This window comes from Erpetoichthys calabaricus, chromosome 10, assembly GCF_900747795.2.
Source record: "Erpetoichthys calabaricus chromosome 10, fErpCal1.3, whole genome shotgun sequence".
NCBI classification, from domain to species: domain Eukaryota; kingdom Metazoa; phylum Chordata; class Cladistia; order Polypteriformes; family Polypteridae; genus Erpetoichthys; species Erpetoichthys calabaricus.
Window position 1 is genome coordinate 120,605,537 of NC_041403.2, and position 27,595 is coordinate 120,633,131.

Consider the following 27,595-nt stretch of genomic DNA (forward strand, 5'->3'; position numbering starts at 1 on the left):
TTTTTACTTAGGTTTCTGACTGAAATAGTGGAATTTTCATTTCCACCCGTAGCGGATGCAATGAAAAGATTGTTTTATATTGTCAAAGAAGATTAATGGAGTACAACATAAAATCCCAAAAATTAAATAAAAATCCTCCTCTGGTAGTATTTATTTGAATACAAGTGCAGAGAACTCAAACTGTGTGCTGTTTAACAACTATAAATGAAAGAGATACCAGGGCACCATGTTAGACCAGTGCTTGTGTTGTTCTTCATCACATCACTGAGAGTGAGGCACCTGGATTCAATAAGGGCTTCGGCCATTGTCTGTGGACTCCACACATTTCACATCTGACTTTTCATCAAGTACAAGCTTCCCACATTCCAAAAGAGTTTCCTGTTTGTTTGGCTAAAATGTGCAGCGTGCATGTGCTTGTGTCCTGTGATGGACTGACTTCCCAGTACTGACCAGAGGCCACAGCAGCCTGGCTTAACGCTTTTTAGTCACAGCTTTACAATGTATACTTCTTTCATCAGTCACACATTCCAGATTGTGGAATTTTATGAAATACTTTGATAAATTATCAGGAATGAACCAGAGAGGATGGTGGGGACTGATGCCTTTAATTAAGAGGCAAGTGCTGCACTTGGTGAATGTTAAAACTCGAAAGGCCATGAAAGGTGGTCCTCCAGCTGAGGAGATGACCCATTGCCAGGATGCGTGCCCAATTCAACAAATAATAGATTCTACAGCAGAGTCCGCGTCAATTTGTGAATGTGAGCTCAAGCCTTTTGTGGCTTAAACATTACAATGAGTATCCAATCGACTGTGCCACTGGTGAGCTTTTATAGAGATGACAGCACTCTTTATAAGAGGGGCACTGGCACAGAAAGAGACCTGAAATGGTCGTGCAGATCTTCTAATCATCGATTGATCACTTGGTGACTCTTGTATTAATGTTGAACGCCACACAGAATAAAATCTAATTAATCGGTGCCAGAGGAATCGCCCAATTTTAGAGATGCCTGTGATTGGAAATGACAGAAATGCTGCCATACTCCATCCTGCTGCACACACACCATTGCTGGGATTGGTCTCAACACAAGTGTAATGGAATCATCAAATGAGAACTTTGCTATCGTAACTTATCACTCCTGGCCAGTACTGCATGGCCTACCTACTGTAGTTCATAAAATGACTCAGATGTGTCGGTTCCATTAAGTGCTGGTGTATGTGTTAGAAGTCATGTATTATTATTTGTTTATCAAAGATGAATGATTCTCTGTGTTTGTTCAATCCACACTGGCTTTTCCCAGTGCTGGGTTCAGCTGAGTTTATCTGCCTTCCAAAAGAGAATTTCCTCCAGCTTACGGGTGAAACTACAATATCATGCCTTACCTAACGGGTGTCCATTTTCCAATCCCAAATTACACAATATGTGATTGTAGGGCCCATACAGGTGCAAGGAGTGAACCGAGCCAGTTCTGCCACAAGTCACCCAATGGGGACATTTATGTGTGTTTGGACTGATTCGGGGAACAAAGAAACAGCGGCAGGTCATTGAAAATCACAAAATAAGGTGGACCCTAAAATTCAGTGACAGACAACATTCTGAGGTGCACTTAGTCCTGAGCTCACTTGGGTTTATATAAAGATACAAACTGATGTAAATGAAGTAAGGCGCTACAATATGAAATGCAGGATTTACCTAACATGGACGAGACACTGCCAGCTTTTGAAATGAATTGTGTTTTTCTGTCAGGCTGCTTATCAAGGTATTGTTTAAATATGACTTGAAGCTAACTAGAAAATTTGACATTTATTTGCTTACATTTTAAAATTTAAAATGATCTAATGTGACTGCCCCAAGCAAATAAGAGTGTATACCAATGAGGCTTCAGCCAATACACATCCCATCAAAACATATTACATGAAGTTTACTTCATAAGAGAGAGACGATGAGCAATTACAGCACTAGGGACCGAGCTCGGTTCAAATTACGATGTGGGCTCCACCTGTGGGAAATATTCATGTTCTCCAGGTGTTCACACAAATCAAAGATTTGCACATTAGGTTAGTCGACAACTTTGAGTGCTTAACTGTCTCATTTAAGTTGGCGTTCGCTGGGTGCCCAGTGCTGTTAACATGGTCAAGTGGGGTTGAAAATATTTGTATAGGCAATACAAGTAATGTGGCACAGTGGTTAGGGCTTTGATTTTCTAAGCCTTTGGTTGTGGGTTCAAATCTGGCCACTGACACTGTGCTGACCACCAGCAAGTCACTTCAACTGCCTGAGCTGCAACTGGGCAACAAAAAAGAGATGTAGCCAATTGTATCTGAAATGTTGTAAGCTGCCATACAATAAAATGGAAATATCAAAATAGCATGAGAGACAAAAAAATTAATTCTGTATATGAACAAAGTTTTTTTTTTTTTTCCAAAAAGTCCAACAGCCAAACACCTCATATATCCAAGGAGACAAAGCAAACTCACACTTCAAAGTTGTCAATGTCTCTTACTTTTGGAAAGAAAAAAGAAACAAAACAAACAAAAAAAGTATTCAAATGATAAATCGCATCCCCGCTTTATCCAAATCCGACAGCCCAGTGAAGAAAAATGTTTTAACAAAATATCAGTAATCCGTCTTAATAAAAAGTCATTTACAAAGCAAAATGCACTGTAAAATATATCACAATGGCTGTTGATCAAAAGTTTAAAATTCCAAATCATTATTTTGGGTTTGCACTAACAAAATGAATACCCAGTTGGATGTTCGTTCTACAGATGATGCTAGGGGTTTAAAAGAACAAAAAACGGTTATCTTTCATTATTTTCCGTGAAATTAATTGTAAAATGTGGTACGCCGTTAAAAAAAAATCCAAAAGATAACGATGAAAAGCTAGCACCCTAAACAGAAGGTCTTTTCTGTTTGTTTATATCGGCACTAGCTGGCCAACCCTTCAGGGTCTCAGCAACGAGCGCAAGTGTGACCCCGACCCGGGACTGAACACACGGTCGCCTTCAGCAACACACGCAAACACGGGGAGAAAGTGATGCAAATTCTACTGTGGTCGGTATTCAAACACAAAGCTCTGGGCCACTCCAAAAGTAAGTACTATTAAAGATGGACACACCTCCCAGAGGATCTGCTGCCTGACTTTGGTAAAATGACAATTAAAACAACAGGACACCCGCACTGATTGTAATCAAATGAAACGTACGGTGTCACAGGATAAGCTAAAGCTAAATGTGTGCATTGGTTTACTGCAAGTACAATTAATGCAAAAAAAGAACCAAGTCGCTGTGTGTATGTGTTACCGTGTACAGTAAATACAGTGACATTTCAAAAGCACACCGATGTCGGCGCGGTGACAAGGCTCGAGGTGACAGGAGGACAAGGGTGCATGCAGCCGCGCATCGCAGACTTACGTTTCAAGATATTCCGGCTCTCCAGTTCCTCCACCGCCGGCCGCTGGCTCAGCCTCCTGCGGAAAAACACCAAGATCACGTTTTGAACCATGTCTTCTTCTCGCCGGATTGCAAGTCCCGTGCGGGGAAGTACTCGTGCACACGCGCGGTTCCAGCCTCAGTCCCCCTGTTGGTCCGCTCGGGCGGGCCGGCGAAGCTTAGCGGGAGCAGCGCGTACTTTGCAGCGGACGAGTCAGTCAGTGTCTCCCGGTCCTGAGGAGACAGCGCACTGAGCTCGAGCGACACACCGCCACGCTACCGCTTTGCACTGTGGCACCCCTGGCCCGCTGGCTCGACTGTCTTCCCGCATGCTTCTGTGTGTAAAAGAGAGAGAGGTGTTACGTGAGAGATTCCCACGCACGCCGTCGTCTCCGCTAAAAATACTGCCGCAGTGTCGTGAAGAGAGCGCCTGCTGTGCCTGCCAGTGGCCAGGCTTCCCCATCACTCCCCCTCCCCATTCCCACAATGCAGCGTGGCCACCACTGGGGATGCGGCTCATTGGCAGAAAGTCACGCATCTCCATGGCACCGATGTCGCTCTCTCTCCTCTTGTGGTAGCCCCCTGTTCTCGCTCACATCGCATCCCCTGACTGCGCTATTGTAACCTCTCACACCTGAATACACAAGTCATTCTTTCACTTTCAGAAGTCAACACGGACTCGCCTGTGCAGCGACCATTCCGAGTCACAAGGTACCCTCATACTCCCCTGAGACAGGTCAGACGGAATTCCCCCACAATGTAAAAGGCAGACACGGAGAGAAGGTGCGAGCTCAGGACAATGGAAGTCCACATCAGAAAGACCAGTCACAGGTGGACTGACATTCCCAGATTCAGGTGACAGAAATGTACACATTTTCGGAAATTATGGGATTGAAAAAAAAAAAAAAAAACAGGTTGCCCATAAAAGAGGAACTGCAAGATCTTTGGGTTCTGTGCTGCCAGGCCCTGACAGCACCGGTCCATGACTTTTGTAACTGCCTTGCTTAACCAGCTCCCATTCACAGCCATGTGTTTTTAAAAATGTTATTTTTTACAATGACATTATTTTATTATTTTTATAATTGTTTAACTTACCTCACCAGTTAATACCAGTTTTTAATTACTTATACTGAAATGATTTAAGTCTATTCAGACAATGTTTACTATGAAATCCTTGTTTCATCAAATCTAGTCATTTATGCCTCCCCACCCTTTCCTAAGTTCAGTCCTAAGAGTTCCATAGGGCTGTGGGTTTTCATTTCAGCCAGCTTCACAAATAAATGGTTCTGTCGTACTTCTAAATGATCCAATTGCTTAATTTTTTTCTTCTCTTATTTTCAATTGAGCCATATGTGCAGTTATATTTACATGTAAACTAAATTCAGAAATGTGCATTTTTTGCTGTATCTTTAAATGCATTGCCATATTTTTTAATTCACCTTTTCATGTGGAGTTTATTTCCTTAATTGTATCCAAAGATTGATTATTAGTGATGAGAAGTGCAGACTCGGGTGCAAATGACACTGAATACTAATGGGAAGCAGCTACTTCAGTATAAAACTCTCTTGTGAGCTAAACTGTCCACCTAAATAAATGGATGTTTGTGTTTCTGTCTATGTGGTTGCTATGTCTCTATCATTCCAACAGATGGCGCATCACAAACATTAACACTGCATTTACACATCCCATTCCAAATGGCATATAACAGAGACACATCTATTGCATGATGCACTGCAAACGTTTATGTCAAGGTCTACGTTGATTTCAACTTGTCTTAGATGGGAAACACAACTAGCTATAAAATAAAATGCTAAGGTCTGTGTGTGTGTGTGTGTGTGTGTTTGGTCCCTACAAGCAATCAGATTGATCAGTTTGGTTTTGCCATGACTGGTCAGTTTGACTTTAGTGACCAACTGAAACATGAAGTGCGAGTGTGAGACAAGACACACACATTAGAAAGTTTTTCTTTACACAAAGAAAGATAGACACTTGGAATAAGCTACCACGTAGTGTTGTAGACAGTAAGACTTTGGGGACTTTCAAAACTTGACTTGATGTTTTTTTGGAAGAAATAGGTGGATAGGACTGGTGAGCTTTGTTGGGCTGAATGGCCTGTTCTCGTCTAGATTATTCTAATGTTCTAATGCACAGTAATGAATTGAGGAGGAGTAAAGGCATAGAAGGTGCGTTGAGAGTCGTCTTTGAAGACCAGAAGCATAAAAGTGGACAGGAGGCCAGGAAGGCGCCTCAAAATGACAGTCCGAGAAGAAGGCTTCATGGGGATGTGTTTGAGAGAAGGCGAGCCAGTCAAGTGAGCTTCAGACACGCTAGAATATTGAAGGAAGGCACTGAAGGAAACGTAGCGCAGGAGATTTTGAAATGAGATCAATTACCTGTTGAGGCTAGTTAATAAGAAAAGGCTTAAATGATCGGAATATAAAGAAAGAGCAAAACCTCAGAAAGCAAGAACAATAATTAATGTCTCACACACTCACAAATGCTTGCTACAATTCCCTAATATATAGCAAACCCATTTTGTAATTTCTGGGTTAACACAAAAAAGGGCACAAATTGAAAATAACAGCTGGTTTAATAAAGGCAGGGGTCCAGTTTAAAGCACACTGGGATGAACACCCGCACTTAAAGTGGTCCACATTATTGAACTTGAGGCCCACTTTGTTAAGCCTTTTATTACTTATTAATAAAATGAGCACACAAATGAATGTAACACTGAAGTAGCAGTGCGGCTTTAATGTTCTGCGTCATTTGCACCCATGTCTGCACGGCTCATCACTAATTGTCAGTATTTGGATACAATTTAAGGCATTAACTCCACAGAATTAAAGTGAATTGAAATAAAAATGGTTAAAGAAAGGTAACTGTTTAAAATTATGACAAAGGAAACACATTTCTGAACTTCTTCTAAATGCAAATATCATGTGAGCACTTCTCTGAAAGCATAAACAGAACAGAATTCAACTGTGGAGACGTAAGAGTGCCCTCCTGATCTGTGAGACTGACTGGAGCGAAAGCCTGCAGCCACAGTGGTCTACCATGACTAAACTTGGGAACCCCTGCTTTGGAGTGCGACTATCAAGCACAGATACCAGAGGGCCACAGCGGCTAAAGCTTTTTGGTCCTGCCTCTGTCCTAATTGGTAAGCAATTACTGCTGCTAATAGAGCAGAATCCATTGCCCACATTTTAATTGACTTGCTTTTTAAGAATCGAGACCCTTAATCATTTTAGCAGCCAAACAATAATGAGATTGCTATCAAACAAACAGATGGCCAACTAACTCGATCCCATTTGTACGCATGTGTCCTCCACAGCATACCTGCTTCAATAAAATAATCAAAAAGAAAATAGTGAAAGTCTAACAAACATTGATCTGCCCTGATCTATAAAACATGCTGATGTTGCTTTCAAAAAACTGAAAATCAGCAGCTTGGGAAATGTATGGTGTGGCAGAGCGAGAGCACCAATACTCTAAGAAATCAAATTAAATAATGTGCTTCGTTAACAGCCGGAATTGGCTTCTAATTAGGAAATTAGTTGGAGTGAAAATGGTGTCTTCCTTTAAACTGAGTTTCAGAGCCCTGAGTTAACTGGTTATCCTTTGGCTCACTTTGCATCTTTGGAGATTAAAAGGAAAAGAAACAGTTAAGAGTTCTGAATCTTAAAAGAATGGTCAAGTAAAATTAAGGCAAAAGGTTAACTGCAGTAACTGGTTATTATTTAGGAAACTAGCTGGAATAAACACCTAGAGCCAAAGAAGCAGCCATTCAGGATCTGAGTTAATCTTTTCTGACTTCTGCATGATTCAATGTGACAACAAGCTTATATATATATATATAGAGAGAAAAGCCAAGCAAAATGACACCTTTTATTGGCTAACTAGAAAGATTACAATATGCAAGCTTTCGAGGCAACTCAGGCCCCTTCTTCAGGCAAGATGTAATCTTGAAGAAGGGGCCTGAGTTGCCTCGAAAGCTTGCATATTGTAATCTTTCTAGTTAGCCAATAAAAGGTGTCATTTTGCTTGGCTTTTCTCTACATTCATAATGGCTAACACGGTACAACACCCTAGTACTGCAGATATATATATATATATATATATATATATATATATATATATATATATATATCAGTGCCGGATTAACCAATAGGCACATGTAGCATATGCTACGGGCCCCGTAATTTCGGGGGCCCCCAAATGGTGGACCCAATATTTAATGAAAAAGTGTAGCATTGAAAAACTGGTCTTTAAAAATATTATCTTTACGTTTTTAAACTGTAAATTTCTTACACAACAAAACTTTAGGGGCCCAACACATAAAATTCACATAAATATTATAAGATTCTTATTATAATCGAGAGTAAAATAATTATTTAGTCCAGTTTGAACTGTTCAGAATCTAAACTTCAGATGATGCAGACCAAAAGGGCCCCCAAATTTGAAATGTGCTACGGGCCCCCAAAGCTCTTAATCCGGCCCTGATATATATATATATATATATATATATATATATATATATATATATATATATATATATATATATATGATGCTAACCTGCTAACCTTATTTTCTCCTTCCTCCTCTGCCGCCAAGAAAAAAATGCCCGAAAGGGCTGTCTGGACCCGCCCACTACCTGAGAAACCCCGCCCCAAAACATAAAGCTTGCATGTTCCCAGAAGGTGGCGTCAGATGCTGAGCTGACTATTCCAGATATCAGAGTTCCTACTGTGAACCGCTGCCAGAAAGCTGAACCCATTAGTGCTTTTTTGTTTGAGCCGTTTGTGGCTGGCACTTCAGTTGTTATTAAATGGGACATCAGGATGGTAGCTCAACCTTTCTTGGCTTTTCAGAGTAGTCTGCCTGCCTGATCACTTCTTACTATATATATATATATATATATATATAATATATATATATATATATATATATATATATATATATATACAGTATATATATATATATGTATGTGTGTGTACTCTCTCTCTTTCTCTCTTTATATATATATATATATATATAAGCCTAAAAGTGCAACGATTTTATGTGATGTTTTTTTGTCACGCTTTAAATCGGGCTTATTTTAAAACCTACATATATATGTTTGGTATCATTCTTTTCAGAATTTATCGAACTTTAATGTGATGTTAGATTTTCAGATTCTTACTCTGTTTTTAAATTATAAACTAAAATATCAAGAACTCACGTCCTGCAAGACAAGACTTTGTGCCAAGAAATTTAACCACACCCAGGGCCGGAAATAAAAGACAAAGAGCAGGACAGTTGCTGTACAGGCTGTTAAATGTTCGAAGTGCCGTGTGAGATGCAGACCACGCGGCACGGCAGCAGCAGCAAACCAGCAGCTGATTGAGCAAAGAGGAGGTAAGAGAAAAAAGCTGTATTTGTTTCCCATTGTATCACCATTTAACAAGGGGTTTCAGAGGAGTGACCTTGCCTAATTGGGGTTCGTTCAACCCCCCTCTTCACAACGCCAGTGGCAGAGACACAAAGTGGCTGGCACGTAGTGCAGGCAAGGGGGATTGGTGAGTGAAGCGAGCAGGGGGTAAGCCCCCTAATATATATATATATATAATATATACACACACGGGGCGGCACGGTGGCGCAGTGGGTAGCGCTGCTGCCTCGCAGTTGGGAGACCTGGGGACCCGGGTTCACTTCCCGGGTCCTCCCTGCGTGGAGTTTGCATGTTCTCCCTGTGTCTGCGTGGGTTTCCTCCGGGCGCTCCGGTTTCCTCCCACAGTCCAAAGACATGCAGGTTAGGTGGATTGGTGATTCTAAATTGGCCCTAGTGTGTGCTTGGTGTGTGGGTGTGTTTGTGTGTGTGTGTCCTGCGGTGGGTTGGCACCCTGCCCAGGATTGGTTCCTGCCTTGTGCCCTGTGTTGGCTGGGATTGGCTCCAGCAGAACCCCGTGACCCTGTGTTCGGATTCAGCGGGTTGGAAAATGGATGGATGGATGGATGGATATACACACACATACAGTGAATTAAACACATGCATTTAGTGTGTGTACAGTAAATTGATTTGAATTTAGTATGCTTGGTACCACTACATCCTGTTTAAGGACGCATATGGAGTGCCATGCATGCCTTTCATAGAACACCACTAAAGTGAAGAGGCTGAATAGGGGAAGCAGGGTGACTCAGCGGTTAACACCGTTACCCCGCTGCACCGCTGACCTGCATTCAATTCCCATCCTGCACACAAGGCTCTCGCATGAAGCATTTCATACACCCGGCATTATGTGCACATCCCAAACACTAAACGGAGTCTGGCTGGCCAGTTCGGGATTTGATTTCTGAGAAAGGGTCTGTCTTCTCAGGATCCTGAAACGGAATAGGTGGGTTAAGAAAAAGGATGCAAAAACAAATGAAAGCACACACAAGCCATCACAACAGCTGAAGAAAATCATAAAAAACATGAAATTATTAATCTCAACATACGACAATCACATTTTTTAAACCCCTGTAAGTAAAGTGAAATTCAGCTTGGATTTGATTTAGCTGAAGCTTTTCCAGTGTCCCACACTGTAAGAACATGGCTTCACTAAATGTGTCCCAAAATGGTGAATGGGAGCTAACAGAGACAAGGCAATCCAGGCTTTAAACAGTGTGAGGGTCTTCTTTAAATCATTCCAACCATCACCCAGGTTTGTAGGTGCACATGGGGATCACTGACTTACCAAAAAGTTAACATGCTTTATTAATGATGAAATACTTTTAAACACGTGTCTGCTTTTTCATGTTAGATTCAATTAGATTAAATCAACAATTATTAATCACAAGGGGAAATTTGGATGCATAAGCAGAAACATAAAAAAAACAAGGATACAGACTCACAGGACAAATAATACAGCCAATCAATCACTCAGTCAATCGATAAGTTAATAAATAAATAAAAATAAACTTAACGAGTACTACCTTGTGTCCGTCCGTACAGTACATGCACAATTTGTAGCATCTCAAATTATAAAATGACTCAAATATAGGTAGAGATAAGTGAGATCTCGGACCCCCGATGCACCTTAATAATACCTCCATGACAGTGCCACAGAACACTGCACAAGAGCCCAGAGTGCCTTTGGTGTCCCCTTCTATCTCTTTCTCTCTCTCTTTGTTGGTTTAACAGCCATTTTCTGGGTTCACCTACTTTGTCAGCTGCAAGTAATGGGAGCTCTTGAGAGCATTTCCCTCACTACAGAATCTCATGATAATATTACATAACCAATTATTATAATAATGAACAAACATTTTTTAAGATGCTCATCCAGTGCAGAGTCACAGGAAGCAGAAGCCCCCCACAGGCACGACTGGATGTATGCACCACCTCTCAGTAAGCACACAGCCACACACAGTCGTTCTTGTTGTCAGTTAACCAAACCCGTGTGACTTTGGGAGGTGGGAGGACAATCAAAATAATTGTATTCCTTTCTTTGATGTTGCAGTAAGTAGCTTCATTACAAAAACTGAAAGTTTAGAAAATTCAATCTGAAACAGAGCACCATGGCACCTCAATAGTAAGCATTGCTGCCTCATGGATTATCCATCCTGAGTTTTATTTCCATACCCCCTTGACAACTGTATGGAGTGTGCACCTTCTCCCCTTGTCTACATGGGTTTTCCTCCAAAATCTCCAAAGGTTTGGACGTCCGTCTGACTGTCGATGGCGCTGGGTGCTGCGTGAATGAGTTGGCCCTGCAATGGACTGGCGTCCTGTCCACGTGTGCTGCTGGGGTGGGTGTCTCTCCTCAACAACAAAGAAACGGATTCTGTACATCCGAGAATGTTATAATACAAAAAAAAGAAAAGTTTCATAAATGGAGACATCTAAAAACTTCACCAAAATAAGTGCCTTGACCCAAATCTGTGTCTAAAACAATAAAGCCGCAAATTTGTTGTGTATGCACCCAACACTATAAAGAAAAAACAGTTGGTTCATCTGGCTGTGTTTGTGTGCTTATTCTTCCCTGAAGGAGCAGAACACATTTTGGACAGTCTGTTCAGTACAACCCCAGGGCCAAAGAAGACAGATATGGAAACAGTAAATGAGATCAGTGCCCAGTCACCACTCCACTGGAGGGGCAAATTAAAGGAAAAGAATAAAAAACGCTGACGGTCAGATCCATTTTTGTGTATTCTTCCTCTTCTTTAAAGAGATGTTATCTTAGATTCTACAGTATATCTGTAAGATTTAATATTCCCAAGACAGATGCTCTGATTTAAATACATCCACATTGCCCAATATTTGCTCAGAATCCACCAGGGGATTCCTCAGGCTTTCCTGAAACCTCCTACTCCTTCTTAAAATATCCCGGATTGCCCTCACTTAGCCATATCACACGTGCCCACATGCTGTCACACCCACACACGGTTCAAGCTCTTTAAAAAAGTAAGAGAATATTTTATATTGCTTTATTTGTAGAGATCTCCCACTATCTCTCACTTAGTTTGGATCACTCAAACAAAACGTATTAAGAGTGAACATTTAGAAATATATACAGTATATACAATATAAATTGTGACTGGTGGACATAGAGCAAGAGACAACTAATAGGAATAGTTGGGGCACCAGCCGGTTTACCCTGTTTAATTATTGGCATTGCCAGGAACAGGCATTGCATTCACAGGCAGTGAAAGCAATGGCGCAAATTTGCCTAGTTAAACAAAAATGCTGTTGTATAGGGGTGCCAGAATGAGCCAGCATCTTTTGGGGTGGCCTGTTTTTATTATGCTGGAATGGGTGGTGCCATCTTGGAGCTAAAGGCGGGCAGTTGGCATCATCCTGGGGCTGCTTGTCTGAACTGTGGGAGGGAAAGATGACAGTAGTAGTGACAGCACCTTCTTTTCTTGTGGGGTGGTCCTGCTTACCTTAACAGAGCTAGAACAAAGACCCCCGGCACACATGTGTGACTGTATATACAGTGGGTTCAGAAACCATTCAGTCCCCATCACTTTCAACACATTTTTAATGGAGGCATTTGCCATTAAGCCACACTCAATGAACCATAATGACAAAGTAAAAATGTGTTTTCAGAAAGGTTTGCAAATTTATTTAAAATCAAAAACTGAAATCTCTCTTTCATATAAGTATGTGGACCTTTAATTCACTTACTTTGTAGAACAGTGGTGGGCAGATCCAGTCCTGGAGAGCTGCAGTGGCTGCAGGTTTTTGTTCCAACCCAATGGCTTAAAAAGAAGCACTTATTGCTCAAGTGACACTTCTGCTTTATTTTAGTTGTCTCGCTCGTTAAGATTTTGAGCCTTCATTGCTTATTTTAGTCTTAAACAGCTGTATTCTCTGTTTTTAATCGCTCCTTATTAGCATTAAGATGCAAATGACAAAACAAAGCAGCAGCTCTCCATTTAGCTTGTGTGACAAATAGAGGCGCTGTCGACCCCTTGAAACCTCAGACCAAACGTCAGACACCAGATAAAAGTCCAAAATGAATATTTTATTATAATAATGAAGTGCACAAAGCACCCTCCACTCCACAATACTCAATAATAAATCAATAATCACTACACTAATCACTCCCAGACGCGTTGCCACACTTCCACCCAGCTCAGCTCAACTTCTGGGATTTCCCACAATCCTTTTATAATCCTTGACCCGGAAGTGGTTCTGTCCCTCAGTCCATGTGACTTTCTATCACTTCCGGGTCAGGTAAAAACTTCTCCTTTTCTTCAGCCCGGAAGTATATCATTTCTTCTGTTCCCGTGACTTGGAAATACTTCCGGGCTATACGGAAAGCATAAATCCCTGGGCCTCCCTGCAGCGACTCCTGGCAGCCCCCATGGTATCCAGCAGGGCTGTGCATTAAAACTCCAAGGCCCATGAGGCCCTGCTGGAATTCGGGGCACCTCCATGTTGCAGGGAGGGCTCCATCTGGCCGGCAATCGCTCACACTTGTTACCATTTACACCTGTGTGTATTTTTCGTACACTGTTTGGTTTAATTAAATACTTGAATGGAAACTGAAGAGAGAAAAGTGAAGGACTGAGAACTACTCCTCTGTTTTAGACTTCAAATCATTTGGATGATATCCTTAGAAAGGAAAAAAAAAATCTAAGATATGAGAATGACCTGATATGGCAGAGTTAAAGCACTAACAAGCCTTGAAATGTAATTATTGGCAAGGATTGTTTTCTAATTAAGCAACTGGGTTGGAACAAAAACTTGCAGCCACTGTAGCCCTCCAGGACTGACTTTGCCCACCCCTGTTGTAGAAGCTGTTTTGGCAGCAAGTACATATTTGAGTGTTCTTGGGGTAAGTCTCTACAAGCTTTGCACACCTGCATTTAGGCAGTTTATCTCATTCTACCTGGCAGATCCTCTCAAGCTCCATTACATTGGATAGGAAGCTTCTGTAAACTGCCATCCTCAGGTCTCTCAACAGAAGTTCTGTGGAGTTTAAGTCTGAGCCACTCATGGACAGTCAGACACTTGTCCTGAAGTCACTCCAGCATTGTCTTGAATAAATGCTTCAGGTGTTTGTCATGAAAGGTGAACCGTCACCCCACTCTAAAGTCACTTGCAGGTTTCCTTCTGTATTTGGTTGTATCCATTCTTCTCTCAATTCTGACCAGTCTCCTTGCCCCTGCCACTGAGAAGCATCCCCACAGCATATTGCTGCCACCACCACACTTCACTATAGGGATGGTATTAGGCCGGGAATGAGCGGTGCTCAAGTTCAATGTTTGCCTCATCGGACAGGAAAATATTTTTCCTCATGCTTGTGGGTTCGCTTCCCGTTTCCTCCCTGTGTGGATAGCGCTTTGAGTACTGAGAAAAGCGCTATATAAATGTAATGAATTATTATATTATTATTATTATGCTCTCAGAGGCCATTAAATATTATCATGTCCCTTTTACTAAAGAGTAGTTTCCACCCAGCCACTCTAGCATAAATGGCTGATTGATGGAGTGCTGCTGAGATGGTCGGCCTTCCCATTGTTTCTCCTGTCTCTCCAGAAGACTTCTGGAGAATAACCATTGGTGTTTGGTCACCTCTCTAAGCGAGGGCCTTCTTGCCTGGTATTTCAGTTTGGCTGGACAGTCAACTTTAGGAAGAGTCCTGGTGGTATATGTGTGTGTGTGTTTTTCTGCAATTGGTTTAGTATTGATGATTGGTCTGCGGTGGGCTGGCGCCCTGCCCAGGGTTTGTTTCCTGCCTTGCGCCCTGTGTTGGCTGGGATTGGCTCCAGCAGACCCCCGTGACCCTGTAGTTAGGATATAGCAGGTTGGATAATGGATGGATGGAGGGGTGATTGGTAGTCTAAATTTGTCACTAGGCCCTGGGTAGGAATGTCTATACAAACAGATTACTACACAAAACACCCAAGATGGCTGAAGGTCACGACTTCACTCAGACTTTCCTTATGCTCCGTGCTGATGCTTGTGATGAAAAAGAAAAATGCAGCAGCTGCCACCAACTAGTTAATGAGTGAAATCAAAGAGGACCACCCCCAGAGCTGCAAAGAAAACAGGTGGTCCACATTTGGACATATCTAGGATATTTTGTGCAGGAAATATGCCCCCAACCGCCTTGCCCTGAGTGCCCCACTACAGTTTAGTAAGGCTAGAGAAATTCAAGAAGCAGAATGAATCAGTTTTAAAAGCCAGTAGCAGAATTTTGTTCTTTAAACTTGAAAAAGGAACGCAGATCATAAACAAAACATTTAAGACTGAATTTTCTTTGATCTGGAGCACATATTTATTTTTTTCTCACCTCCTCCTCTGCTGACCCATTTTTTACATTTAATTACAGACCTAAAATATACTCTGTGTTAGATGTCAGCTTGTTTATCTTGTTCTCTTTCAAGTCTCTGGAAAACATCAGCAACGATCCAGCGTTGTGCTGTACTGCTTAGTCAATGAGGTGTCAGAGGAGCTACCTTGAATTACATGAGCACACCAAGATGTCCTGACGTGATTCTTTCTTGTAAACAAAATGGCATCAGATGCAGGAAAAATAAACATCCATCAATTTTCAAAATTCCATTTTTTTTCTCCCAGAATAAAAGTTCTAAGGATGCCTGGAGAAACCAGCAGAGCTACCTTAAAACAAGCAGCACAGAGGAATGTCTGGGCTCAGATGAAAGTGGATCCCACACCATGTGGGACAGCAATGACACCCTTTGTGCCACTGAATTATAACTTTAAAATACATGATAAATAAAACCGAAGGTACAGGAAATGCATACCTTCCACAAAACTACTTGACATAAGTAACCAGGAAAGTAGTAAAGCACAGTATATGAAGTCCGATGACTGGGCGACTAACAACCTGTCTGCCTCTGGAGTGCAGCTGAAGGAATGCCCTGCCAGGCTGTTTCCTGCCTTACGTCCAGTGCTGCCATGTAAGTTCTGCCCAACCCACAACTCTGAACTGGATTTAGTGGATTTCATAATGTGTTTTTTAATTGACCAGACAACAATGCAAAATTAACAAAGTAATTATCCATCCATCCATTATCCAACCCGCTATATCCTAACTGCAGGGTCACGGGGATCTGCCGGAGCCAATCCCAGTCAACACAGGCACAAGGCAGGAAACAAACCCTGGGCAGGGTGCCAGCCCACTGCAGGGCACAAAGTAATTATAAATATGGTAAAAAAAGAACAGATAACAATCTAAATACATTCCTAATGGTGTCCATCCCGCAAACCCAAAGCCAACTGAAGAGGAGTGTACAAAATAAACAAAGACGCCACATATACCTATAGGCGACAACAACTCATCAAAAAAAGACAACCCCCCCAATGGCACAACTCTTTAAACATCAAGTCAGTCAACTCATCCTTGATTATGGATGTGGACAGCACACCAGTATCACCCACAAATGTATAACTGGATTGTGTTCTAATGACTGAGAAGGCCTTGGAATAAGAAGCCCACTCTCAATCAATTTCAAGTAGGTAATTACAGACCAGACTATCTCCTCTCCCTTCTACCGAAATCACTGAAGTGTGCCATCTCAGACCAAGTATCTCTTTTTTCTACAGAACATTTCTAATCTAATTTCTAATTTCTAATAGTCAGGAGTCAAGTAGGGCCATTCCATCAAGTCAGGTCTACTTACTGCTGTTGACATGTTAGGGTAGGCCAGAGCTACCAAGATGTCACCTATAGTCATACTGCTAGATCTCTCCTCTGCCTTTGACACAGTCAACCACCAGCTCCTCCTTGCCACCCGCTCTGACCTTGGCATCACTGGGACTGCTCTCATGTGCTTTGATTCCTACCTCTAAGCAGATCTTACTGTGTGTTCTGGTGTAGAGAGATGTCAAAGGTGTCCTAGGCAAACACTGGGGTGTCCCAAGAATCAGTGCTGGATCTTCTTCTCTTCTCTCTACATGCTTCTTCACTAGGCCCTATAATCCTGTCCCATGACTACTCCTATCAGTGCTATGCTGATGATGCACAGCTGTACCTGTCTTACCCTCCATAGCAGGGTTTCTCAACCCCTGGGTTGCGACCAACTTTTTGGTTGTGGGCTGCTGTTTGTAGGTTGCTAGTTGGTGTCACAAGTGGGTCACAGCTGGTTGCCTAAGCTATCGACAATATTGCATGATATTTACCTCTGTGTTTTTAAATATTATCATCTCACGAATGGGGAACCATATCTCCAAGGGGAATCTTTACATGCATGCTCGTTTCACCAAGGGCATTTATAGAGAAGTAATTGGGTTTTGACACAACAGAGGTTAAGAAACGCTTCTCCAGAGGACCACACATTACCAGCTAGAATCTCTTCTTGTCTCACTGATATTGCGACCTGGATAAAGAAACACCATCTACCACTCAACCTGGCAAAGATGGGCCTTCTTGTTATCCCAGCACCCCATCTCTTTTCAGCTCAGCTCCTTATCATTACCACCAGCCAAGACGGCACACAACCTTGAAGGACCATTTTGCTGCAATCTCTTGGTCTTGCAGATTCATTCTATACAACATCCACAAGATCAGGCCATATCTGACAGAATATGAAGCACAACTCCTGGTCTAGTCTTTTGTCTTGTCACATCTGGACCACTGCAATTGTCTGCTGGCAGGAGTATCCGCATTTGCCACCAAGCCACTGCTTATGATTAAACACGTCTGGTGTTCAACCAGCCAAGGCGAGTACATGTCACTCCTCTCTCCAGGGGCCTCATGTATAACGCCGTGCGTAGAACTCACACTATAACATGGCGTAAGCACAAAAGCGGGATTGTGCGTACGCACAGAAAAATCCAGATGCAGGAATCTGTGCGCACGCATACGTTCACGTTCTTCCACTACATAAATCCCGATTTGCGTTAAAAGTAACGCACGTGCACGCGCCTTCTGTCCCGCCCCAACTCCTCCCAGAATTACGCCTCTTTGAATATGCAAATCAATATAAATAGCCTTCTGAGAAAAGACAATGTGAAAAGCACAGGGGAAAATATAAGAATTTCAGCGAATACCAAGTGGAGGCAAAGGAAAAACGTACTATTTGTTGGTTTAAACAGTGGTATAATCAACAAAAGAAAGTTGATCGAGTGACAGAGTGTCGGAAAAACTCGAAAGATCAAATTCACAAAGTCGCACAGTGCCCGAAATAAAAAAGAAATCACATATCAAAGTCGCTGTGAAAAGGCGAGTTGTAGCCCACCGTCTGAGTGTCATATGAAAGCGTATTAGGGTACAAACAAAAAACATAGGCACACAGTGGGAAAAAAAGCACGAATGTCAACTTTAATCTCGAAATTTCTTAAAATCGTTTATTTTACTACCGTAGTTTCTCAAGTAGCATGTTAAAATGCTTTTTTCTGTGTTTGATCTTCTATGTGCTCTATGTGTGTGAATCACTACGTGCTTCCGTTCTTTCTCTTTCTCCGACAGGACACAGAATGCATTACATTCGAGATATTACAGCTCTCTGAATAATTAAAATACTGAGATGTATACGTGATATCATTTTCATGATGATCGGAATGAAAGCGTGTTATTAAACATGGGAACACGGTGGCGCAGTGATTGTTCATATCTCACACAAGAGGCTTGTTGCACCATGTGTGACCTTCGATGAAATAATTTATTACAGAAGTACTGTCTCTTTCAAACGTACTAACCTCCAATTCCTGTCCATACTTTTCTTTCTCCAATCGCCACACAATCAGCTCTGTAATAGACGTGAAGCCATTTGTAAGCTTAGAACGCCGATTCTTCAAAACTTTTAAGGAACATTGAAATATCTTCGTAGTACATGTTTAATTATTCTATTTGTCTATCCTTCCAGTGTCGCGTCAGCACCAGCAAGAATACAGCGCAAGGCAGGAGCTATCCGTGAACTAGCTAGCGCTGCGGCACCGTGTCCTCACATGTTGAATTATTAGCAATACAGATTATTTAAATGAAGTTAAAGTTTTATCTGTATACTATAAGCAACATATTTTGCTGCATTTCATTTTAAAAATGATATTGTCATCATACGCGCTTTATAAAGTAGCGCAGGTTGTGCAATATTATAACTGTAGTGTAAGTTTACAGTGAGGTCATTGTACTTATAAGTACAAACAGTTCTACAAGGAGCACTTGATGGACTGATTGGGTGCGTTTATAGTTCTTGGGATGAAACTGTTTCTGAAACGCGAGGTCCGTACAGGAAAGGCTTTGACGCTTTTTGCCGTGGTTGAGGTAGTGTGTACTTGAAACTGTATACCGATAATTCTCTTTCCGATCATCTGCTGCTGTGATTCACACTCAGATACAGTGATATAAATACTCCGAGTGGTGCAGTGAGAGTAATATGGAAAAAAATGATCCGCAGTGGCAACCCTTAACGGGAACAGCAAAAAGAAGAACAAGATGCAGTGAGCGTAACAACGCTAAAGCAGTTCTGGTATTTGGAATACTATGGCTATTCCCTGGCCCATTATATTGCAGCAGGTTAATTACAATCAGATGCATTACACTAATAAACAATATGCAGTTAATTTCAGTGTATTTATAAAGCCGCGTCAGGAATGTGGAGCTAAGAAAGAAAGGATGAGCACACAGGAACAGTAGTTTGACCATTCTGTGGACCATTATATTGTTACAGGTTAATTACAATCAGATGCATTAAATTTATGAACGATATGCGGTTAATTTCAGTGTATTTGATAAAGCCGCCGCCGTGGATGTGGATCTAAGAAAGAGTAACCACATAGGAACAGTAGCACTGCTTTGACGCTAGGTGCCGCCAGTCTGCAAAACCGGGCGGATAAATTGCGTACGCCAAGGAATGAGTTACCGTGGAAATGTGCGTGGCTTTACGTCAAGTTTAGGTTTTATACATCGCGATTTGAGCGTGGAAAGGTTCGTACGCAACATTTCTGTGCGTACGCACCGTTTATACATGAGGCCCCAGGTCACTACAATGGTTTCCTGTAATAGCCTGTATTAAGTTTGGATCCTTGCCCTCAGAGTAGTCAGTGGGTCTTCACCAATATATGGAGACACTTGTGAGGTCCCATGCTCATTCTTAATCCCTCAGATCTGCTGTTGATCAGCATCTAGTGATGCCACCACTGTGTGATATCAAATCTCAGTCCAGACTCCTTTCAGCACCTGGTGGGTGGAATGAGCTGCCCACCTCTACCACCTCTGCTGACTCCCTCAGTGTCTTTAAGAAGCATTTGAAGATCTAGGAACTGTAAAAAGCATCAGTTAAGTAAAAAAATGTAAATGTAATAAATACAAATAAATAAAGACACCCTAATTTCAGTTTATTAAAAGGTTACAGCAGGAAAGGCCACCTAAAGTTAAAATGAACTTCACTGACTTGCTCAATGGGTGCTGGAGGCATGAGCTGTGAATGAGAGCTGGTCGAGCCTTCCTCTCGTCACTGCATACCAGTGGCTCTCACTTCATGCTGAGCCGAGGACCACTATAATCAGTTTGAAACATATTTAAGAAGGTCCTCTGCCCTCCGTAATGACTCACATGCAGCGTCACGTGTCTAGTTTCTTTAGCCTTGTTTATCTTCTTGTCTTTGTCTTTTTGTTTTGGACTGTGTTTTCCATACCATGTGATAATTTTTGTTTTCTACGTTGTCACTGGTTTGCCTGTATCTACGACTCAATCCAAGTACAGCCTTGCCTCTTTCTTTCTTTACCTTGTTCAGCCACTTTCTGTAGCCTCAAGCTGCTTGTCTCAGTATTTCTCATTCATATTTTAACCAAATAATATCTTCTCATTCACATTGGAGGTCTCTCTGATCAAGTAGGCCTTGATGTATGTAACACTAAGCACCCAAAAGGTAAAGACCAACATGGAGCGGTGGGAGCTTATGATGAAGCGGCAGCAGAGACAGTAGACAAGTGAGGCCAAATTGTGGTGTTCCTTTATTAAAGGGGCCAGAGAAGCTGGGAGTCTGCGTGGGGATACAAATGTCTATAGGAGCCTAGAAAGTTGCTGCTTAAGGCTCTGGAACCTCACAGATTTAATGTGAAAATTATGGGTTATAATAGCTATTACTGGAGGAGGTACAATAGTTTACGTTTTGCTATTATGATGATAATGACATTTAAATAGTGAAAAATGATTATGATCGTGATCATCTGCCTCACTTAAATGCAGCTGTGCTTTTCAAACCCAAAATGGTGCTAAGAAGATGCTGAGAACACACAGTCCTTTACAGTCTGACGTACCTCTTAACTAGAAGTCACTTACAGTAATGTGACATTGGCTTTATACACCCACATTGATTTTATCTCTCAATCACCTCCAGAGAAGACAACTCTTGCTGGCTCATATTGTTTTAAAATTCACAATGGACGTGTCCAGATGTGCCGGTTCTTAGGTACAGGTTTTACAATCTGGCTAACTTTCAGTTAGCTCTGGCTATTTTTATTGTCATTATTGTCTCCGAGATTTGAGTAGGAGGGTGGGTTCAAGGTCTTGGTAGTAATGTACTATATTTTTCTTAAATAATGTATTATCTATATTTGTACATTTGTTCTGTAGTGTTGTTGGTTAGAAAGAAAGAAAGAATATCACAAGAAATCTTAGCCGTTGTCGTTTCCAAGAATTGACTTGGATGGCAGCCCACACTGTTTAGAAATGAAAAGGAAATGAAAAAGACGCCAGGGACAGCTGTATGTCCGTGAGACATGTGCCGATCTGGGACAGGGGTATGGAGGATATGACTGTCTTTGCCTTGTGCTTCGCTCCAAGCCTAGGGCAGTAAATGCATATGTCACTTAGAGGAGCTCATCTGCACTCTCATGTACTGTTGACAAAGCTCAGTAACAGACATCTGTCTACATTTCCTTCTCTTGGCCATCTTCTGCTGTTATGTTGAGTTCAGTGCTCCAAAGTGCAATTTCTCCAATACTCTTTATAAATCTGAGCCTGTAATAGGATTCTCTAGAGATCAATGATGTCTGTGTTATTACACACTGACCAGAAGCTGGACGAGGCATCTCCTCAGACGTCTTTATTAGGTACACCATTACTACATCCAAACACAGTACACCTTAGTGCTGCACACTGAGCTCCAGCCCAGCAGCTCTCAGACAGTGAGTGAAGATGGCATGAAGGCTCAAGGATACACAAGGGTGATAAGACTGGCTTGTCAGGGCTTCCATTTTGTTGCTTATCAATGATGATATATACTGTCATTTAAATCTTCTCCTATCTGGCTAACGTCATAACTCTTCAATATTGTGAAAGTCCTTCATAGTGTTTACTAAGATAGAACAAAAAATGACTTTGAAAAAAAACAGCATCACATCCAGGGCTACAGTATGTCTTCTTAGTGTATTACTCATGAATTGCCTCTTTATTAAACTTTTAACAAAGCTCCAAGATGTGTATTTATTTCAGAAGAAAAAACTGCATAAACATATTTGAAAGCTTGGTTGTGACAATGCCAAGGAAAAAGTCCCAGCATCTCCAACATTTAGGCTACGTTGTTGAAAGCATTAAATCCTAACTTGCCCAGCTTGCTGTAACCTTATTGGGTCTGAGCAGTCTGCAGAGTCATAAACAGTGTCTGATTTAAAATGACTTCTTGCAAAATATTCAAGTACTTTTCTGACAAGGTGTATTTAATTTCCAAATTATTATATAGAAGACCTTGCTAGTTCTTATCTGCATGCTATGAAGCTGTGAAAATTATAGAGTATATTAAAAAGTAGCTCTGGATTTAGGTTTAGTCAGAACAAAATTAGAGTGTCTGCAGAAAGCACTGAAGCAGTGTGTGTGTGTGTGTGTATGTGTGTGTATGTGTGTGTGTGTCATGTGAGGCCCACTTTGTCTTAACTTTATCTTCTGCTTAAAAAGGAGACAAAAAAGATATGACAGTCTGAATATTGAGGTGGGAGAGAGATGGAAAAATCAATGCTCACTGGAGCTGCTGTGTGTAATGTCTCATCACTACAGACTCCATCTAGCCAGAGTGACCTTCTGAGATCTGAGAAGCAACAAAAGGGAGGGTCACCTATTGGCAAAGACACATAACCTCCTACAATCTTAAAAGGCTAGACGTTTGATGGTGAGTACTTCTAAGACATTCCTCATCTGGTCAACATCTTACTGACTTCATTTGAAATGTGAGCATCTCCGTCCTAAGTATCACGTCTCCATACCTAACATATTTACAGTAATTAGGGCTTTTTTCACGTTGTTAGTCATGTGGTCAATAATATGGCACTTGTTAATAAAAAGTACTGTACTTAAATGTGCCTTAAACCAAACTGAATGATGAGACAGCCCTGAGAGTTCAGATAGGAGGAGACACTCATATCTCATTCCCTCCCGAAAATGGAGACAAATGGTAAGATAAGTAAGTGTGAGAAAGCTAACCCTAGTTAGTCCTCATCCTCATAAAATCGGTTCACTCTTCTGTTAACCCAAATGCTCCATTTAATAACTCTAAAAATTGCAGTGTTTGTTATACTGGGACATGAACTTCATTGTTGCCCACTGTGGTTTCATTCTGTTGCAGACTAGCTTCCACTTGTATGTCCATGATTAAACAATTTGAGTACAACATGTCTAGGACTGCTAGCAACTTTAACATCATGTACAGTATTGGAAGATTCAAAGGCATGATTAGACAGAAAGTAGTCTCACAAGGCCAGATGTGACTCTCAAACGAGAATACATGTCTGGAGAGAACCCATTAAAAAGGGTGAAGTGAAGTCCTGCACTGCAAAGGCTACACCTACAGGGCTTCTTCCTAAAACACCTACCCCTAAATTCCTCAAGTCCTTGTGTTTTAAACTGACGCTGGGATTTCAAGGAGAGAGCAAAAGATAAAGAACAAAAGACTTGACTTGCTGTTGTCCATTCAGGATCGCAATAGCACAAGGTGAATGAAGATTAATAATTAGTTTGTATGTTGTAATGAGTGCTGTGACAGTGGAGACAGACATAGACACATATTTCCATTTAGACAGTAATGTTACATTTCTTTAGTTATTCATTTAAACATGCGGTCAGAAGGTGGATGTTGCGCAGCCTCATCTGTTGTTCTGTTGGTGTTGATAAGCTGATTTGGTGATTCGGGTGTTTTGAGTACTGAAATCTGCATCTTCTGTGGCTCTTCGTTATCAGCTCTATTAATGTCAGTCCTTTTGATTTGGTGTGACACACTTTTCACAAAATTTTGCAGTTCATATTTTCACAAGCCCAGTCGCCAATTCTCTCAAACTCACATTGACTCCAACACAGTCGTCATAACTATGAACAACAGAGAGCACAGACTGCACTCGCAACAATGCATTGTTCACTTTTACCGTTGGTCCATTAAAGTCTTTGAATGCCAATGTAAAACCTGATTTTACAGAAAGATGTTTTTGACTTGCAGCAGTATATGTTTTTTTTTAACACATTCAATGTTCTCACTGCACACACAACACGTATTTGTATGTTTAATGGGGGTCTTTTTAGCAGAATGTTCAATTGTATACAGTTTATAGAAATTAGACACTTGCTCTCTGTCGGACCAGGTTAATGATAGCACCTCTGTCTTTTTGCTCCCTAAATCACCGCCCCTACTTTGAGCTCCACCTTCATGAGGCATTAGATTGGTTTAGAAATGTGACAGTCAGTGAGTTGTCTAATCGTCTCCACCCAGTTTTAGGCACAATTCTCTCATGGTTGTCTCCAGATGTATGTCTCACACAGTATGTCCGACTTCGGCGAGACTAGAGAGAAGGCGGTCACGGTGTTAAACAAATAAGGATGGGATAAAGCTGAGACTAAAGCAGGGACGTTAATGTGTGTATGGTATTCCGGAGACTTGGTCAGCTGGACTGAAAGATGGAGCATTTTTAAATTTTCCGGTCACTTCATCAAAGAGTTTGTTATTACAATATTGTTTTTTACATATTCATAAAGAAGTACAATATGTGGCTGAAACTTCTTTCATATACAGAAGATTCCAACTCAAATAATAAAAAAGGTCATGTGCTATTATTAGTTGATGGATGTGGAGGGTCTGTGGCTAATTGTATAGTAATTCAAATTTCTTAAACATAATATTTTTGAAAGAAGTATCTAATGGAGATTTAAAATCTGTGGTGAAATCTGAAGCTAAAATTGTTGGCTGCATCTGAACATGACAGATATTGCATCATTGTGGTGTTTTGCAAAATGTCAGAGAAACACTAAATCAGTGTAATCTTTGGATAATACAGTCATGGGGTTATTTTTAGTGAAATGGAAATAGAGAGTACACATTTAGTCACTGTAACATAAAGTGTCACCGAGCAATCTTTCAAGCATTTCGGCCTAATAAGTTGCTTTTATTTTTTTACTGTTAAAGGCTTAAACTTCATGTCATTCGCCTGATTCAATTTCATGGAGCAGGAGAAATGAGCTGCGAGGACAGAGGTTCACATAAGGCGCCATGCGGCCACATAGACGATTCCAGAATGGAGCAGAGGCAAAGGCCTAACTGTCAACATATGACAACCCCTGTAATCTGGAATAGTAAGTGCCATGAAGTAGTAGTCCCTCAGGACAATAAACCCCACTAAATTCCAAAAGCATTTCCAAAAATTTTCACTACAGAGGGATATCACCGTCAAATCCCAGCTAGTACAAAGGGCAAGCACCAAATTTTTATACAAGAAAAAATTTCTTTTCAGGAAAGATCTCTCACTCAATATTTCAGAAAAGTAAAGTAGCAACGCACAGAATTCACTTGCGCTCCATATGCGCAAAGCATAGAATTATTCCATTTAAAATTATATATCGAGCGCATCTCTCTTGTTTAAAATTGTCCAAAATGTTTCCAGGACAAGATCCAACCTGCGAACACTGCAATCAAGTTCCAGCCTCACTGGGTCACATGTTTTGGACCTGAACCAAACTAACATCATTCTGGACCAAACTTTTTAAATGCCTTTCAGACAGCCTCGGTGTCACAATCCCCCCTAATCCACTAACAGCTGTGTTTCGTATACTCCCAGATGGGCTTAAATTGGAGAAGGACAAACAAACTGTGATTGCCTTTACTACACAACTGGCACTAAGACTTATTTTACTAAACTGGAAGAATCCTAACTCACCTCTGTTAAGTCAGAGGGTAACTGATGTTATATACTATTTGAAACTGGAAAAAATCTAATTTGCACTTAGAGGATCTGTACAAAACCTTTTTGAGTTATGTGTATGGAGTGTTATTTGATTTTAAAAAATTCAATAAAATTAAAATATACTTAAAAAAAGTTTCTTTTCACAAAGAACTGTTCAATAACAATAAAACTCTGTGGTGTGCAAGAAGCAATGGGATTGATGAAAAACCCTTAAGCAGTCTAATGCAAGAGAGAGGTTAGGAGCATGTGCCGATACAGTGCATTGCCGCACCCACCACATGACAAACCAACTCAGGATCCCAGATGAGGAGCTGAGTGTAGCCATGCAACGGATGACACCTCAGCACCACACTGGTTCAGATGGAATGGGACAGTGTGAGGTTTTTAATGGTGGCTGAAGTGCCAATTCTGCCACCAAACCCCAGGTTTTTTCCCTGAAGGATGGAGGGCCTACATGCAGGTTAACATCATACCTAGGACGGAGCAATTGCAGGTTAAGGGCCTTGCTCAAGGGCCCAACGAATTGGAGTCACTTTTGGCATTTATGAGATTCGAACCAGCAACCTTCCAATTGCCAGTGCAGATCCTGAGCCTCAGAGCCATCACTCCGCCCCAAAGAAGATCTTAAAACAGAAATCCAGAAACATAGTCAAAAACAGAGAAATAAGACTCAGAAATCTAATAAACCAACCAAACATAAGTAAAGTCACCATATCCCTCAAAATGAACCACCAGAAACTGTGGAAGACCCTCTGGATTTATACAGCAGAGGGCAGTTCCTGGTGATGATGGGCGGGAGGCCCCACCACTTGGTGGACCACCCGCAAAACATACAGAACACAGCAAAAGAAACGATACACACAGACAAAACCAAAAATATAGACTGATGTACATAATCAACATAAAGAGCAAAAAAAAAAAAATGACAAAAAACATGAATTGGAACCTCAGGCAGGGGAGGAACAGTAAGGGACAGTAACCAACCCTTGTGCAGCGATTAATAAATAAGCACAACCACTAGTACTGTATTGATTACATGAAGACTACAAGTAGTAGTGTATTGAATAAATAGCACATGTAACATTATACCTTTCTTACGTGTATGGTACTACTTGGTCATCTGCCCCTGCCTACATCTGAACCGACCCTATCCCATGTACACAACTGCAGGTGTTTCAGTCTTTTTCCATCAGAAGTGATTGTCAAATTAGTAAAAAATAAAAAAAGTATTGTGACATATGAGTCACTGCTCTGCAGCTGAGAGAAGATGCTGAGTCTAAAGGCTTCAAAAAAACAACTTTATTCCAACCAAAACAGGAACAGTCAGGGTATTTATTCAAACAGGAGCTATCACCTCAATACACACAGACACAGCCAAACGAGCAGGAATGGGGCCTGGTCAGTGGCCGGGTTATAATGCTCCCCGCATCAACCATCAAGGTGACAGACATGTTACATGGGGAGGCTGTGAAATTGTAGTTGCCTTGGTGTCAGTCTAAACCTCAGCGATGGACAAATAACCCTCGACAGGCACATCAATCGCATTTCAGTGTGCAGCACCTTTGGGGAGGGTTT

The 27,595-nt window shown here is 41.3% G+C and overlaps 1 protein-coding gene across 1 annotated transcript in view; it reads right to left on the reverse strand.

Annotated features, from left to right (window-relative positions):
• Nucleotides 1–27,595, reverse strand: part of LOC114658425 (phosphatase and actin regulator 3-like) — a 212,000-nt gene that overhangs the window by 8,353 nt on the left and 176,052 nt on the right. Inside the window, exon 9 of the mRNA XM_051932833.1 lies at nt 3,412–3,467. Within this exon, the coding sequence (XP_051788793.1) occupies nt 3,412–3,467 (56 nt within the window). The remainder of the gene's footprint in view (nt 1–3,411; nt 3,468–27,595) is intronic.